The sequence below is a fragment of the Talpa europaea genome (genome assembly GCF_964194135.1).
Source record: "Talpa europaea genome assembly, chromosome: 4".
Taxonomy (NCBI): domain Eukaryota; kingdom Metazoa; phylum Chordata; class Mammalia; order Eulipotyphla; family Talpidae; genus Talpa; species Talpa europaea.
The window spans coordinates 22,623,882-22,634,724 of NC_140070.1; the positions used below are offsets into that span (position 1 = coordinate 22,623,882).

Genomic DNA, 10,843 nt, shown 5'->3' on the forward strand with positions numbered 1-10,843 from the left:
TATTTAGAAAAACCTTTAAGAATTTTAGCAGATTTTGATAATCAAGGCAACCCCCTGTTAAAGGAGCTCCCCATTGATGGGGTTTATGTGCATTATTGAGGGTTCTATGAAAATGGAATCTTGGTGAGGACATGCTAGATTATCTTTCAAAATTCTTTTAAATTTTAAAACAAAATTTGCCAAACAACAGCACTATGTAACAACAAAAGAAGTAAGTTATCTAAGAACAGTAGTAAAATAACACACCCTGTTTGGAAAGCATTTTACAACTTATATAATATTTATATCATAGCAATTTGACTCTCACAATAATCTTTAAGGTAGATGTTATACTCATCTGTGTATTGTACTTAAGGTAAACAAGGCAGCTCTGGGAGGATGAGTAACCCTCTGTGTAGTCATAGAACTATCAAGAGAAGAGTGAGAGCTCAAGGCACATTCTTTAAATCCAAATTCTATGATTTCACCATATGTTTGAGCAAAAGTACTTTCATATAAGCAATTGAATTTATTCATTAAGAGTCAACATTTAAATCTGCATAAGTCAACACCTCTCCTAAGTGTGAGCATGACTTCCCTCACCCATATTCCTGCCAACCCTCTAATGGAATGTACTCAAAAGTCATAAAATTGAGTTTCGTTAAAATGTTTTATTACTCAGTCTTCACTGGCATTGCTTACAATGAGAATGTCTTATTAAGGTTTTGTTTAATCTGCAGAGGAGAATTGTTGACTTATGCAAATTTAAAATTACAACTTAAAATGTAAAAGACACTAAATCAACACGACACCTTTAAGGATCCAATATGCCTAAACTTCTTGGGTTAATGTCACATTTGAAAGTGTTACTTCCTTAAATTTTCTGTGTGAATGACTTATTCAGAACCAAAGAGACTTATTCCCTCTATCGAAAACATTTGCAAATCTTTTCATAATAATATTAAAAAAATACCTCCCTGAACTACTGATTTGTAAAAGAGTTATCCAGCATCAAGTTAGGAAGAAACAGACTTTAAGTCAGGTTCTAATATGGGCTTGCTGCAGTGTGCAGTCATAGCCAGGGGCCATGCTGCTTTTTTCTCTTTGTTTTATAAACCTAGCAAGCTAATGCCTGTGTCGTCATTCTTACAACGGAGTAAAAACTTCCAGTATATCCCGAAGAATAATTTGAAACTTCAAGTTCTAAGAGTTCCTAACCCTACAACATAGTGATTGTGCTCCACCCTCCTGATGTTTTCTTTCCTCTATTTCTAACTCAGCCTGGTTTTGTTCCCAGATCCACTTCACCATCACACAACTGGAGCAATTCAGGGGACTGGAAAGCATCTTCCACTCTAGGATAGCCGTTCAGGTCTATGACAATGATCTCAAAGTGTGATCTCTGCAGCAAAGTTTCAGGATCACTGAAAATTTAGAAATAAAAAATTATTGGCTCCATTCCAGATCTGCTGAATCAGAAACTGATGGTAAGACGCAGTAATCTATGTTTAAACAAGCCCTCCAGGTGATTCTGTTGAAAGATTAAGCTTAAAATCACTGCTCTAAGCCAGTGAGACAGTGATTCTCACCTCTGCTTGAGAATCACTTTATGTCCAGGTCCCACCAAGATTCTGATTTCATTGATCTGGGAGTCGGAGCTGGGCAAGGGGTTTTGTTAAAAGTTCCCAAGTGATTCTCATATATAGCCAGGTTTGAGAAGCACTGATGCAAGCCAACCAGAGCACTTCCCTTTAAAATACTGAACTGCAGCTTTGATAAAATAGGATGCTTCCCACATTTCCATAATGTCAAGCTTTAGATCAAAGGTGTTATTACCATTTTTATAGCCACTGGTGGTACCACAAGAGAGCTGCAGCTTGAGGAACTGATTCATTCTATGAATGTTGCAGTTATGTTGTTCTGAGACTTCCAAGCCTAATCCTTTTTTTTAAGATTTATTTTTACTTTTATTATTTATTTATTTTTTTCAGAGCTTTAGGGGCCCCAGGTCAGTTTATTTTTTTCCTTTTTTTAAAATTTATTTTTTACATCATTCATTTTTAAACAAGAGTTGCTTCCCCCCCCACCTCCCTCAGTTGTATTCCCCATAGAATTTCCTTCACCAATGTATACGTGCACCATCACCACAGTCCCCTGTGCTCCTCCTTCCCTCCCTCCTATTTCTGGATGAGTCTTGCAGGTTTTGCCCTGGCCTCATAGGTGTGAACTGTCAGTAGGAAGTCTGACTACCCTGTCAGTAGGAAGCCACTACACCTGGAGGAAGTCCCACCTTGTCATTTGAAAAGACTGGGAAAAAAAGGATGTTGGGCCAGCCCCAGCTGTCCCAGTCTCCAGACACATAAAAAAAGGAACAGTAGTCTCTGTCAACCCCTGCCCAATTTACAGATTTATGAGCAAAATAAATGATTGTTGTTGCTTTAAACCACAAAGTTTTGTGGTGCTTTTTTATGAGACAGAAGAAAACCAGAATATTCTCTTTATCTAGTTTCTCCCCACCAAAGGTAAAAATACATTTGCTGAGTTACATAAAGAAACATGTTAAGTGTATGTTGACTCTTTTTCAAGTTTATTTTAGAAATTTTGTTTGTGGACAGTCAGTATAACCATAATTTAATAATTGGCTGATCAATCACATATATGAGCTGGTTGTGTGTGTGTGTGTGTGTGTGTGTAGAGGCACATTCCAAAGTTAAAATTATTTAGAATTCAAACATTTTACTAAATAACCAATTCCCTTCATGAGAAAAAAATGCTACAAGTCCTTCATTTTATGAAAAACCCATTCTCTGAAGTCAGACTGATAAGAGTTCAATGCCCAAGTGCTTGACCCCTCCCAGCTTGTATAAGCTGAGCTCCAGCCCACAATCACCTATCTAGGGAGGTTAAACAGGGCCAGTGCCTACCTCCTAACCAGCAGGAAACTACTCCAGATTGTTTGTATTTCCAGGTAAGCTTATAAACAATGAAAGTGTTAAGAAAAAATTGATTTCTGCAGCTATCCAGATGTTTGAGGAAAACCCTTCAGTTGTTTATATGCTCCTTCTGGAGCACTGGCCTTGTTACAAGACTTGATTGTGAGCAACAGAATACTTTACCTGAAGCCTTTCAAATAATATATGACTATAATATTATGCAAATTATGGGTACACAATCAACATTGGTGAATTCAACAAACATTTTGATGCCTTCTAAATCTATGCTCTTTTGTATTTCCTGTTTCCTTTGCCTGCAAAGTCTACCTCCCCTTCTTGAGGGTGTGTTTGGTGTATGCCCTTTTATCCTTCAAATGTCCCCTCTTTCATCAAAGCGGAATTAATCATTCCTTGATGACATTGTTTCTTTAATCTCTAACAAGCAGGCTTACCATTATTAAACAAAAAAAGGCAACAAACCCACAGTACTATAGAATACATGGAGAAAGACCATGTATGAGTCCCTGTAACTCTTGACAACATTCCAACCAAGCTGAAAACATTGCCATGATCAGAATTTGAGGAATCAGAATTCAGTAGGAGAAAGCAGAAGAAATGAGTCTGTTGAATCATCCAACCAGAATGGTGTCTGAAGATAAAGTGCTTTACATTGGAGGTGCTACGTAAACTGAATAGCAAAATTTTAATTGATGATTTTCCCATGTTATTTTCTCAGCAAAAGATAGCAAGTTATTCAGCCTCGATAATAAAGGTCCTTCACTTACCTCAGCAAGACCCAGACAGGCACAATGAACTACAAGTTTTCCAACTCAATGGCTTCAGTTTGCCCTGGACAGGGCAATGCCTGCAGCTGCAAGTGGGTCAATCTGAATGTCAAACCCACCAACTGGTCTTGATTTTTACATTCTTTCAGTAACATTTGAATCTCAAAGTTGGGCAGTCAGTAAATGGCATCTGGTGCTTTGCAAATGCAGAAAATCATAATTGAACACTTCATTCTACCACCCAAACTAAAGAAATCACATTTCCGTCACTCATTGTTTGAGAATGTGTGTAACTATGCAAGACATTCCAAGTCAGAGGTACCCATTGGTAACAGGTTCTATGTGACAAAATTCACCAAATACAACTTACCATTCCTTCCCCATGAGAAACCTACAGAAAGGAGATCATACTGGAATAACCTTTTATTCTACCACAAAACCAAGGGTCATACTGTTTTCCACACTCACTCTTGAATTAACTGTGCTCACCATATCAATTTAGACATAGTATAATAGAGAAGACCATATTACAATTGATGCCCAAGCAATGGAATGACTTAATGCTTGATACTTTAAGTACCTAGATGAAGTAGAGGGAAATCTACTGTTCTCCCTCATTGAACGAACCCTGGTCTTTCTCCAGAAAGTGTATAAGGTTCTGACACTGAACAAGCAGTAACAAAGATTTTTTTTTTTTTTTTTTAGGAAAGAGAAAATGCGATATCTACTTACTTAACAGTTGGCAATAGAGGGCCTGTAAACTTCTCTTCATGGTATCATCTGGTCCTGCTTGTCCTCCAGTTTATTCATGATTCTGTCTAGGAATTTGGGAGAATAAGATTGTTACAGCTGGGAAACAATTCAAACTAATAATCAGAATCCATTCATGATCCTAGTTGTAAAATCTAAAATATCCGACTCTGAAAAGGAACATTTTTGAAGTGGTCACACAGCAGTTTATTTATAATTTATGTTATAAAACTACCAATTAATCAATTAGTGAAAATCTGAAACTAGACCTCACTGAAGGAAACTTGTATGGGTAACTAGAAAGTAAGAATTCACATTTTATTGACATTCTATAGTAAGGCTTCTAAATCTTCTCCAAAGTCCATCTATGTACTTCCTTGTAAAAATCTAGTTTTAGCAAGAACCTACTAAATTCATTTACCCAGAACCTTCCATTCTTGCTATCCAATTACCCACAATATCTGACCAAATTCTTCATCCTTCACTGTCCAAGTGAAGACTACCTTGGTCGATCTTCAACAAGAATCCTATTAGGTCAATTTAACCAGAACTCCCTTACCCCTGATGTTTACTCTCAGTAATTCCCTCAACTCCCATCTCCACACCAATGCTGTATGAGGATTTGAGCCCAATCTCTTTCACCAGATTGTAAATTCCATTGTAGTGTTCTTTACATCTATCTTAATGGTCCTGAAGAAAGTCTGCTTTATCATCTTAAGCAACTGTCATTAAATATTTTATTCTTTGATAAATTCCTTAATTATTCCCTCCTGGCATGCTTTTTTTTCATGGTATCCCCCCCAATAATTGATTTTATCTTAAAAACTTTAAAAATTGACATAATTCTTGCATCACAAAATTCCTTTAAAACATACAATTTAGGGGTTGTCAGTATATTTTAATGTTATGCAGTGACTGCCAGTACCTAAATCCAGAATATTTTCATTAGTCGAAAAAGAAACTCCAAAGTTCATTTTCATTTCCCATTCTCCCCTTTCCTCATTCCCTGCAGCACTAATATACTATGGGTTCTGTACATTTCACATAGACAGAATCACACAATGTGTGGCTTTATGTGTTTGACTCCTTAATCCAGTGGTTCACTTAACAAGGTTCATCTATACTGCAAAGCATGCTGTTTTTCCTTTTGTAAGGCACACATATATTATCATCATTAGAAAGATCTTCCTTAATCCAGAATTACATAAATATTGCTTGTATTTTCTTCTGATATTTTTTATTTCCGTTAGATCGGTTTCTGGACTTTGTGTTATGTTTCATTTTGCTGTTTTCTCATTTTCTTTCTAAACAGTAAGTGTTGTTTAAATTAAACTTGGTAGAATTAGACCCATTTTATTACTCCCTGCTTTTTAAGATGTGTCTCATTGTCCTTTGAGCTTGTTTTCCCCCCAAACTCACTTTAAGATAATTTTATTAAATCCTAGGGAAAAAAAAAAATCATTGGGATTATGGTAGGAATTATCTTCTACTTGCTTTATTTATTTGGGAGAGACTTGATCTCTTCAAAATTCAGTGTGAGGAGAAAAATAAATGATATTTTAAATATTGTAGCTCTGGAGATCAGAATTCAGAGGGTGAGAAACGCTCTTTGTTGGGGGGGGTGAGGGTGCAGTAGCTGAATGACTTCTTTGATTAGGCAAATTAAAGCCCCTTTGCTTGTGATCTTGCTGAGTAAAATGGAGAGAAAGAGTCGGTTAAATTGTTCTTCATCATAAAATAGCAGGGGATTGAGTTCCCAATGGCTAGAAAAGAGGGTTTCATTGGTCTGGAAATTAGAGAGGTTGAGGAGATGATAAACAAGAAATGATGTGACAGAAAGAGGTAATTCTAAAAGACAGCAGTAGATGGAACCTAAGAATAAAGGATTAAGTGAGAAATTCCTCACAAGGGGTGACCCATGAATTTTAAGATGTGTGATAGTTAAACTTATTGTTTCTTGTTTTAAACCTCCAAATCCCAGCAAAAGGCTTGTGCAAAATAGCCTTGTATTAGTTGTCAATGAAAGAGACAATGTATCAAGATAAAGGTGATCAGAAATAGAGATAGAAGCAATGGTTAGTGGATTTCTATGGAGTATTTAGGACATGGGGAGCACTCAAGAAATGTCCAGTGGATAAATGATCAAGTAACAGGAGGAGAGAGAAATAGTCATATATCATTGATTTAGGGGAACATAAGTCAGTCAACCTTGGTGGCCTATTGGTTAAGGGGAATCTATACAAACAACAGGAGGAATAAAACTTGAACTCAGCAAAAAGAAGATAATGGTACCAGAGGGAATAGGAGAAAGGGTATAGGCATGGATGATTTGGTGGAGGGAAAATAAATAAAACAATGGATACTGAAACAAGAATAGACACAATTATTAAGAATCAGCTATATTTGTGTTAAGCTTTAAAATATTTTGAGAGACAGAGAATGAAATATGAGTAACAATCCAGATCAACAGCAGAGCCTGAACAGGACAGAACAATGGCTCTCTGTCTCGTTAGGACAGGGATGACCTGATTAAGCTGGAGACCAACATACGATGGAGTGCTCTCTGGGAAAATAACATGAGGGAGAGAAATACGAGACCTAACATAACAACTATCATCACAGGCCTGTGAAGAAATTTGGAAAGGCCCATACTTAATGTTTTACAGTTGAGGATAGAGACACCAAGAAGTTAAGCTCAAAAGCCCCATCTATAAGACCTTGAGTTAGTTTCTTGAATTGTCTGAACCCCAGCTTTTAAACATATAAATGGGGCTGACACTTAAATTAGAAGATTGTTGAAAGAATGTAAATGAAGTAAAGCACCTACTGTGTGCCCAGCACATGATATGTTTCTTCATCTTTCTCCTAAGCTAATGGTATACAGACATGTTCCTTTTGGTTGTTTGGGAACCAAGATAACTAGGAAAAGATGGAATCGATATTTAGCAAGTTACCCCAGAACCTGAGCATCATAAACACTGGATTATTTCAGGGTGGTAAATATGAAAACCTCTTAGGCTCACTTACACAATAAGTCACAAATGGCTGCATGTACTAACAGGCTAGGTCTAGGTTATAATGGCATTTTTAGTCAAATTCTATTGACACAGGTGCTCTGCATATTGAATGCATGGATATACTTCACTTCTACAAAGAAATGGATGGTCTTTCCCATTTTTCTTGAAACTTATGACTCTTCTAGTCCACTTTCAAATTTTCTCACTTTCATGCAAAGAAATATTTCACTCTCCTCTGAATCTACGATCATAGTGTGAAAGCATGATTACAGTGACTGACACTCCCCAGGAGTTTACTGAGTAGTGGGGATGACGATGAAGTAGAAAGCATAGGCAAATTTTTTTTTTTGGCTCCAGCTAATTGTCAGCTGGAAAACAGGTCTTTTTTCCTCAAACTTGAAAATCTAAAAAAATTTTTCCCCTAATTTTTCAAGAGAAGCCAGACATCTAGGTGAAATCTCCTATTTTAAAACACTAGCATTAACTCACATGGGCCAAGACTACAAGACAAAAGGAACAGGACTAAGTGAGTTCTGATTTATAAAGGTTTGCCAGAACCAGCACGAACACTTTCCTAGCAAACTGAAGAGCGTGGAGAGAACCGTATTGATGGAGGTGACAGGGCTGATCTATCCTCTACCCAGGCTTCATTTCCTAGTTCTCTAGCAGCCCTGGAGTCCAGAACTCAGTAAGATTTAAAGAATAAAAGTATTTATAGAACTTCCAACAGAGCTCCTTTCTTCTCTTCTTCATATTTCCTTCTCTGAAAAATAAAGGAAAATATTGGAAGTTGTCAGAGTCACTGAGAGGCCGAATTCCAAATAAAAGGGCAAAAAATGTTCATCTGCTTTTCCTTAGATCCGACTACAAAAGGGAATTAACTACTATGAATTCTGCTTAGAGGACTGAGAATTGCTTGCATGCTCCTCAAAATCAGCTGCAGTTGATTTGCATTTGTGTGCGCCTGGCAAAGGGTGTTATGCTGTCCAAGACACTGATGTCAGCAACAGGGTAAAAATAGGATCATGAGCTTGATGCTTTTTAGAATGACACAAAGCTCCTTTTTCTGCATTAAAGTATATTAAGACTTTCTATACATTTATATCATTTGAGGAGATAGAAAGGTGCTTGTGCAAAATGAAGTATACCACACTTCCCCTTTCATGAATTTGGTATTAAAGACTCAACACTGAGGTCAGGGAATTAAATGATAGTGCAGCAATGCCAAATACCAAAGGAACATGTTCTATTACTTTGACTACATTGCTTATGAAAAAGAGTATTTCTTGTCCCTAGCAAACTCATTCATTTTTTTCTTTTGTAGTATCTGAAAAACATCTTTGGGAACTGAATCCTGGACCTAAAAATTATGTGTATTTCTTTTGGGCAGCAGGCAATCTTCCTGAAAGATGTATCAAGTTTCTACCACAGAAAGGAGGTAAGGCCATAGGAAAAACTTTTATCAGAATGTTTTATATGTGGAAAGAACATTTAAACCCATGATGCTGTGGGGGGCAGAAAGGAATTCTTTGCTCCTCTGGGTTCTTCTAGACTGCTAAATAATCAAAGAAGCATCAGCCAGACTGATAAGAGGAAAGCCATTTAGAAGTTTAACAATAACATGTATAGCTCCTGTATACACGGGAGAGGCCAAGCACTACTGGCTTTAAAGGCCATCTTAAACAGCATAGGTAGCACAGGGGAGTATGAGGGAAGGGTACTTACTAAGGAAAACAAAGGTACTTTTGCTTTCTTAATTGAAAAGAAGGGATTAGGTAGGTTCTTTTGGGATAGACCCTTACAAAGAGAAGTTTAGCAATAAACATCGAAAGCAATATCCATGCAGTCTTCTGAGCCCCTCAATAAAGCTTTGGCTAAGACATATTTTGGGGCAAAAGATTTTTGCTTTTTACAATGCATGCTTTAAACAGGCAATAGGTTTCAGTATGTGAGAGTATTTACATCATATTCATGGCTAAGTTTTAATTTTGACCTCCAACTCTCTTTTTTCCATAGCCCTGCTACTGGAGTGACCCAGTGCATCTGAGCCCTACGCTCTCAGGTCCTTGGAGTGGCTGGTTCTGTCAGGATGAAGGGACAAACTCTGCCTCCTGAACTCTGGGCACCATCCAAGCCAGAGGGGATGCTGCCTGTGCAGTGCTATTTAAGATGGCATCTAAAGCCAATCATACCTGGCCTCTCTTGAGTCAGGGGGTACGGGGGAGGGCTCATTTTAGGAGGTAGGTAGGAGGTGACTCTTTACCTCTGAGGTACCTGTGGGAGGTGACTCAGACCTCAGCAGACCTCTGGCACACCCTGCCAGCTCCTGTATCTACAGCTCCACTTCTCACCATCAGTTAGTAACCAGACTTTAACTGGAGTTTTTCCTTCTGCCTCTAACCACCTTTTTTTCTTGCACTAAAGGTCCATTTTTTTTTTTTTTTTTGGATTTGTGGCAGTGCGTGGGTGAACCCAGAACCAGGGAGAGAGGTTCTATGACTGCTTTTAGACACTTGGCCCAGTAACCCTTCTTTAGCCCCTTCCATTCCACTTCAACCCACATAAAAGCTAATATGAAGGCAGTTTTGTGGTTCTGATTTAATCTTTAAAAATAATTTATGTCAAATGAGTCCACATAAGGGGTAGTCTGTTGAGTAAAAGGCTGGAATAAAACTTAGAAATTTTGAAAAATATGGGCATGACTGGGGTGGTCTGATATAAAATGGATGCAGCCATCATCTGAAGAGTATTGATTAAGGTCACCAGGAAGACCAGCGCAGGCCTGCTTGATCTCAAAGTGAAATTATGATATTCTAAGCATTTCGGATGATTCTTAAGTTTCTGTGTTGGTCTGGGAAGCATAATAAAGAGACATATTTGAACTAGGATGGTCTTAAATAGTTCATTTAACTATGTTGATCTTTCTTATCTTCCTTTGAGGATTGGAAGGGCTAGAAGAAACATCAAGAAGTATCAAAAGTGGAGTTTCCCAAACCAGCTGATGGTCAGAATCTATTTTTAAAACAGATTCCTAGGGCTTTCCCTCAGGAATTTTATTTTTATTTTTTATTATTATTATTTTTTTATAGAGGCATGTTTTATTTATTTATTTATTTGTTTGTTTTGTTTATACATGCACTGGGTATAGTCAGAGCGTGGGAGGGTGCGAGAATTCACCAGAGCCAGAGCAGGGAGCAGAGCAGGCAGCAGAGCAGGCAGAAGGACCGAAGTACACTGCTGAGGGGAGCAGCGGGCGGCAGGTGAGGTCTGCGCGCCATGTGGGACCCTCCTCTGGTGGCAGGGGAGCAGCCAGGGATCGAACCAGCGCCGCAGAGGCCGCGGGAAGCTTCGCAACCCAACGCTCAACCGCTGAGCCACC

At 38.0% G+C, this 10,843-nt stretch overlaps 1 protein-coding gene across 2 annotated transcripts in view; it reads right to left on the reverse strand.

Moving 5' to 3' along the window:
* The window catches only part of TMEM108 (transmembrane protein 108), a gene marked incomplete at both ends in the record, with an annotated part of 115,450 nt that extends 110,981 nt beyond the window's left edge, over positions 1–4,469 (reverse strand). For both annotated transcript variants that reach the window (XM_084231380.1, XM_084231379.1), the window contains one exon: positions 4,430–4,469. In XM_084231380.1, coding sequence (XP_084087506.1) covers positions 4,430–4,469 — 40 coding nt within the window. The remainder of the gene's footprint in view (positions 1–4,429) is intronic.
* Positions 4,470–10,843: the final 6,374 nt, after the last annotated feature.